Source organism: Mya arenaria, chromosome 7 (genome assembly GCF_026914265.1).
Source record: "Mya arenaria isolate MELC-2E11 chromosome 7, ASM2691426v1".
NCBI classification, from domain to species: domain Eukaryota; kingdom Metazoa; phylum Mollusca; class Bivalvia; order Myida; family Myidae; genus Mya; species Mya arenaria.
This window is the reverse complement of record NC_069128.1, coordinates 126,163-133,127: the sequence shown is the minus strand read 5'-3', so window position 1 is coordinate 133,127 and position 6,965 is coordinate 126,163. Positions and strand designations below refer to the sequence as shown.

Below are 6,965 nucleotides of genomic sequence, written 5' to 3'. Positions count from 1 at the left end.
CAGATTTCAAGTATTTTCGAAGAAAAATGTTTGTGTGAATGTTTTTAATAAAACGTGATTGTTGAAACCTATGTGCCAGTGTTGTCTATTCTTTTGGAAATTGAGGCTGCAAATGATAAACAGGGAATCTTACAATGCGATTATTTGTGAACATTCATCTGTTGCTCGATTTATATTCAATATTGTAGATGTAGATTATCTAAACTTTCAATATACATGAATTTCTTATGAGACATTGTTTTCAAATGCTTTATCGATGAATCGAGTGTCAAATAACAGAAATATAATCTTGTACGAGATAGTCTGAAAGCCCTCTTAATCTCTTCATTTTGCCATGAAACTTAATTTACTACATTAAACGAGTATTTGTTTAGTAGCCAATGTAAGAAAGCACTCGAAAGTCAACCAATATTATTCCTATTGATACGATTGTTATCTTCGACGGGAAAGAATAGAAATTGTTTTCAGTTGACTAGATACATTTCATAAACTAATTGAATTTTCAGTGCGTTTAAATGCAAAGTTATTTTACGCCTCGTGGTCCTCTTTTGTATTATTGTTTTTCAAATTTATTATTACTGCAACATGTAATGCACATTATTTGAGATTTAAACGGACGTATCGAGATGGGTGATGATTTGGTAAATATTCAGCTTTTATATATGTTTGTTTCATTTCATATGGAAGTTTGTCATTTGACTTCAACAAAACATTTTATTCACATTTAACTTTAAGAATTGGTTAAAAGGACTCGTTTGCGTTTAAACAGTCAAAAATCGAAATAAATAAAGCAATATTGTTGATAAAAATTTTAAAATGTGGCGGAAAACGCACAATTTGGCCGCAAAGCGTTAGTCATTAAAATATTATTTATTTTAGGCTTTAAATTACAATATTATGTTCAAATGAATATATGCTAGTTGCTGTTTGGTGTTTGATTGTCAACGTTAATAAAAGTACTCAATATGTACAAAGTTCACAAAAATATCGTTGCCAACATATTTTTTTCGGACGTTTCCCTTTTACATAATTGCAAAACTTTAACAGAAAGTAAAAACAATGATTTTCATTATTTTAGCATTTGTTAAATTCATTATTTCGCAATCACACACTCAAACAATAAATGTTACTTATATTGTGACTGAATTCTATGTTGATTTCTGCCATTTCGTGTTTTCGCATTTTTGCGGTGAAGGGATGAAAATGCGAAAAAGAGAAACCCCAAAAAGTGGCGGGGCGAAAAAAACCCTAGTTACTGTGAAAATACAAAAGAGCTATTTGGTGTATTTTTGGGCCATCACTTCCACACTGCCACTGGGTTCGATTTCGCCCCATCATGTGACGGGAGAAAAAGCGAGAAAACAAAATGGCAGAAAAATAGCCACTTTATACCAGCTGGCCCCAATATTACGAAAATACTTAAGTCGAATCTCAATCTCAATCTCAGCCTCAACTCATTTTATTACATATAGTATCAAAATTTATTCAAAGTCATATTAATACATGCATGGTTGTGAAGTATACTATACTTTTAAGTGGTAAATTGAGCTGAGATCTATATTGGGATTTGACTTGAGAATTTGTGATATTGGGGCCTGGACATATATTTATTTTGTATTTTCTTTAAAATAACAGTTATCAATATAAACTATGTTAACAGGACGAGCATCACATCGAGCATATACCAGAACAAATCGTTGAAGGTATGAATGAGTTTGTCAAGGGTGAGGATGTAATTCTTGGCCGATTTTGTATTCCTTAACCCCACCCCCTCCCATTTTTTTCACTTAAAGTTTGCATAAAAACAAATTACGTCCTCCCCCTTGTTTGTAGGGGCATTATTTAGGGTGTTCGAGGATTTTTTTAACGAACAAATAACACATGATATTGCAAGTGTTTGCGAATTGGTTCATATCATGTCACATGCAATCTACATTTGTGCAAAAATGGAGCATTTTGGCAAACGCTTAATCTCCATTTTGGTACAGTTAATGATAGAACCATAATTTTGCAAGTTGATTTGTGTTAAAATGTGTGACGTAAGGGTCATGTGTTGACATAATTTCCTAAGATATTAAATATTCGTATACATCTTAAGCAGAAAACACATTATACACTCACTAGTAATTTATTCTCAGTGTATTATTACAATTAATACATATCTATATGTGACAAAAGTTATGATAAATGAAATATGCATGAAGATAATTAAAGATAAAATCATATAATGTGGCTAGAGGAAATATTTACAATGTTTCAAAATAACTAAATAATTCGATAACTAGTAGTTGTAAATGTATTACCTATGTGGTTTTCTTCACTTCTAGAGTTTCGAGAAGCGTTCGGCCTATTTGACCGAGACGGGGATGGAACAATAAGCGTTCAAGAGTTTGTCGATACTCTCCGATCTCTTGGGCAAGAGCCGTCACAGATGGAGATCGACGAAATGATTCATAAAATCGACAGAAACGGTACCAATGGTTAAAATGACTTGTTTCTTAATTAGAAAATCCTAGACAAACTAATTTCAATGAATCAATTTCTTGAAGGTAGGAGTGGTCTAGTGGTGCAAGTGTCCGTCTTTCACCCAAGAGGTTCGATTTCCACCAGCGGTATTTTCCCGTGGCCTCTAAAACGGGACACAGGACTGGGGTTTGTCCATGAAGCGGACATATCTTCACGATCGAGCTAAATTATATATTTGTATAAATCACTTTCTTGAATCATATGAAACAGCATGTATGGACCAACATATCAAAGCGAAAAACTAGCTATATAAAATGCGGAAATATGGTGTGTGGAAAATATATTTAAAAATATACGATCAGATTATAGGGTACCCTTCATATGCTTGTAAATATTTTATTACTGATCTATGTACAAGATATAGATTGATTTATTATGTTTCTTACAGGCGATGGAGTAATCGATTTTGAAGAATTTAAACGTCTTATGTACCACAAAATGAAGCACACGGACGGATCTGAAGAAATAAAAGATTTCTTCCTGGTATTAGATAGAGATAGTTCAGGTTATTTCACTGCAGATGATCTGTACAAGGTAAAGACTATTAACTATATATCTTTTAAAATAGGTTGATTCTGTGTCAGGCGTTAGCGTGTTGTATGACATACCATTTGGGTCAAAAGTCGCTTTAGACAGCATAGCCGACAAAAAGACGCACTTCTATAAATAAAGGTGCATCACTATCTATTTCTAAAGGATTACCCCCTTTATTTTATGAAAATGAAGTTGCACCCATATATTAAGACCTGCAACTGGTACAATACGACTTTTAATTCAATTGGTACGCCATATATCGTGCTGAGCGTTTTTACCTTCCCGCCATAGGATAAGTTGTTCCAATCTTAATGTTAAATTATTCATTGTACATGTATACTCTTCTAGATGGTACAATCTTCTTATGTGACATGTCGTGTATATATAAGTGTTAATTATTTGTTCTTGCGGGCATGGTTGTTTCGAACTAAATCGTACTTATTATATTATTATATTGCGGGAAAGATTCACTTAATTTGATACAACAAAAAAATGCTATTTCTTGGATTTTCTTCATTTTATTAGGTTATCACTGGTGTTGGTGAAATGATATCACTCGAGGAAACAATTGAGCTTGTAGCCGCGACGGGGACAAAAGATAAAGGACAAGTTAATTATGAAGGTACATGCATTATTTGGAATATTATATAAACAGTACACAGGGATGGGTCCAGGGTTTGATATTTTAGGGACGCACGTTAGGGCATGCGCTCTCTTCCACCAAACATAGGGTTTAAATATGAGTGAGTGTCCACGACCACGAACGTTATCTGAGATGGTGCCTATTTTGTCTGCAGTGATTTTTTTAAAATATTTTTACCGTCTGTGCCTTGCAAATTGGGAAAAAAATGTCGCCTTTTGGGGAAAAATACAAAGTCAGGCCAAAAGAGCTGATAGAATGGTTACTATACATGTTTTAACTTTTTTATGCATACATTATATTGTAATAGAGTAAGTATTGAAAAGATTTTGTTCATATTTCAAGAAATTCATTGCTTTTTATTAATGAACGTAATGTACATTTATCAAATTTTATTTTTACTTTTTGGGGAAAAATGGACAGTCTTTCGCAAGGCAGTAAATTGCACCAAAAACATCACTGACATATTGACATGAAAAATTCACTGTTCACTTCGGCAATTAACGGGGGTGGGGGTAGTAGTTGATCACACTATGACAGTTAACTCAGACTTTATCTCAGATGTATGTGTTGCATAATTTACAAAAAAGTGCATGAATACATAAAACAGTATAACAAACATATGACATGTACTATAAGTATAATGAAAACGTGTATGATATTGTTTCAAATAAATTAACTTTTTTCTTTGCAGAATTTTGTGACCTGGTGAAAATGATTATTACTAGATGAGTGTCGAGCGGTGGGTGTGATGGACAATCTTAGAGAAGTGATAAATTTGCTTAAATTTGTCTGGTTGTCTACCTTCTATAAAACGAATAGAAGTGCGCAAAAGGTAGGGGTAGGTCATCCAGTCCACGCTTATATATATATTTGACCGCAGAATTGTATGTTTTAATTATTTTATGTAAAGTCATAAGTACTTCGTTTGATTGGAATACATGTATTATTTATTTTATTTCCTTCTTTCAAGATATGAAGGTAATTCCATCAAGATTCATATGAGCATTTGTTGTATAGCGCTGTTTAAAGTCGCTCTAGTGATCTTGATGAGTGCCCCATGGCCCTAACATAGACATTGATACCAAGTTTGCTATATGGAAAACATACTTTAATAAGGGAGGAAGCGGGCTAAATTTTGTCCCATTTTAGGGTCAGAGCTTGCATTTTCTTGCGCAATTGTTATATTTGTATACTAGCTGTACTTTGTCAATCCAAACATAATTGTTAATGAGTTGTGTTCGTCTTTGCTTACTGTTAGTGCAATTAATAATTGAAAAATATATTTTTTGAGAAACTTAGTAACCACGTTCGAATCCCTCAGCACGCTTACTCTTTTTTATTCATATGTAAATAGCATATCAATTTTGCAATATCAATACAAAACATGGTTCATCATATACAGAAGAAGAAAAAAAATATTATCAAATACCATATGACTTAATGTTTTAACTATGTTAAGCTTATTTCTTGTCACGCCTTGCCATGTTAGATATTGAATTGTTGTGTTTAATTTTAATATAAAAGTTTGTGCGCATAAATATTTTTTCAAAGAGACAAACTTGTATTTCATGTTTAGTTGTTGTTGTTGTTTTTTTTGTTATTTTTTTCATAAGCACGTGAAATTAGGTTCTAATTTTCTTGATCATTGCAAATAAAGATCATAGAAGCCGTTGTTGTTGCTGTTGTTGTTGTTATTGTTCAAGCCATGAAGGTTGTTGTTGCTGCTGCTGTTGATGGTGTTATTGTTGTTGTTCTTGTCATACTTTGACAAAGGAAAGGTACATTTAAATCAGATCTTAAATGCGAGACGAATTAAAGTACATACTGTGTATCCCATTGTATTTGCAAACGGGGCAAGTTTCATTAAACTGATCTAATCGTTGCCAAAAGAGTAAAAACTTATATTGAATGTAATTGCAATTTTTTTCATGTGCACTACCCAAAACTCAATACTGATGAATGCTAATTTAGAAATACAACAAAATACCAACTTACGAAGGGTAACATGGTCATAGAATGGTAAATGTGGAATAACATGGGTTTTTAGTAAAGGACATAGTCTTGACGCTAATTGTTCTTACAATATGTTTGCAACGCAGTTCGAATTCATGCAAAACAAAAACGGGTTACGGCTTGAAATTTGCGACCTTAAGCTTTACCAAAAACTCCAGCAACAAGCCGCACATGTGTTTCAAGCCTAACAATTTTGGTCTTTAACTATCAGTGTGCATAGTTATGTCATATGATCGTTGAGCGTTGGCAACCGCTTTTTTCACATCCAACACCAACACTAGTATATGCAATTCGGTTCATGAGTGTACTTTGAACACCATTTAGAGTACACAGATAACGGACACTACACATACTGTACCGGACGACGCCAGAGAAATCCTGACATGCCGCTATGAATGGAGCATTGATATTGGTAAACGTTTAGCACCACCTATAAATACGCAATGAATGTATAAGCAAAAGGTATATAACATCCTGCCCTTTAAAGGCCTGGTTTAATCCTTCTATAAGTGACCCCCCCCCCCCCACCCACACACACACACACACACACTCAAATAAACGTGTCTCGTACACAACCTCTGCGTATTCTGCGATCCTAATCTAATTGCCTAAATGTCTTATTAGATGTCCGATCTGAATATCAGTTTTGGAGGTTTTATTATAGAAATGGACTCTAAATGGCCCTGAGCCAATAAACACACAAACAGGAAGTTGGCCACTACTGTGACATCAGTGTAATTAGCAGGAGATACACAGCAGGAGATTGTCATGCCAAACATTCCTTAAATAAGGCCTTTAAAGTCGTCGATCGATCCTTCACATGGGATAGCTATATAGTCTCAGTAAAAAACATGGCGGTGTGGTGCGATAGATGACCGTATCCGTACGCGTGCGCATGCGCAACGAAGAACCGACTCTTTACCAGATTCAGATAGTCAGTTCATTTCAAGGCAAAAATGGAATTCCCAATTTAAGTCAAAATGACGCATTTTCAGGAAACGACTAGGCCATATTCCTAAAAAGGTGAGAAAAAATAACAACAATTAAGAGTTATCAGAAAACGGAGCGCGCTTATTACTCAAGTGTTTTGCGTAGAATTCGGCAGATGGACATCTCGTCTCGCAAGGGTATTACGTATTACATCGCATATGTTGGTCAGCTGATGATGATGTCGCTGGACTTATGCTTTCCCGTTGGTTGAACTTTGTACCACTGACAAACGCGACATTTGAGATATGGATTTTTATTC

At 34.3% G+C, this 6,965-nt stretch overlaps 1 protein-coding gene across 2 annotated transcripts; it reads left to right on the top strand.

Moving 5' to 3' along the window:
- The first annotated feature begins 522 nt into the window (after nucleotides 1–522).
- On the top strand, nucleotides 523–5,371 carry LOC128241704 (neo-calmodulin-like). Of its 2 annotated transcripts, XM_052958746.1 has the most exons (7): nucleotides 523–641; nucleotides 1,661–1,703; nucleotides 2,328–2,471; nucleotides 2,915–3,060; nucleotides 3,586–3,682; nucleotides 4,395–4,460; nucleotides 4,786–5,371. In XM_052958746.1, the coding sequence occupies exons 1-6, from the start codon at nucleotides 627–629 to the stop codon at nucleotides 4,430–4,432; spliced, it is 483 nt and encodes a 160-aa protein (XP_052814706.1). In that variant the 5' UTR covers nucleotides 523–626; the 3' UTR covers nucleotides 4,433–4,460; nucleotides 4,786–5,371. The 2 variants fall into 2 exon arrangements, with proteins under 2 accessions (XP_052814706.1, XP_052814705.1); XM_052958745.1 differs by having other exon boundaries at nucleotides 4,395–5,371.
- The last annotated feature ends 1,594 nt before the right edge of the window (nucleotides 5,372–6,965 follow it).

What these genes read in the sequence shown, in the direction of transcription:
- LOC128241704 (XM_052958746.1), top strand. An exon ending in ACCAGAACAAATCGTTGAAG is followed by an intron (nt 1,704 to 2,327) that starts GTATGAATGAGT and finishes CTTCACTTCTAG; the next exon opens with AGTTTCGAGAAGCGTTCGGC. An exon ending in CTGCAGATGATCTGTACAAG is followed by an intron (nt 3,061 to 3,585) that starts GTAAAGACTATT and finishes TCATTTTATTAG; the next exon opens with GTTATCACTGGTGTTGGTGA.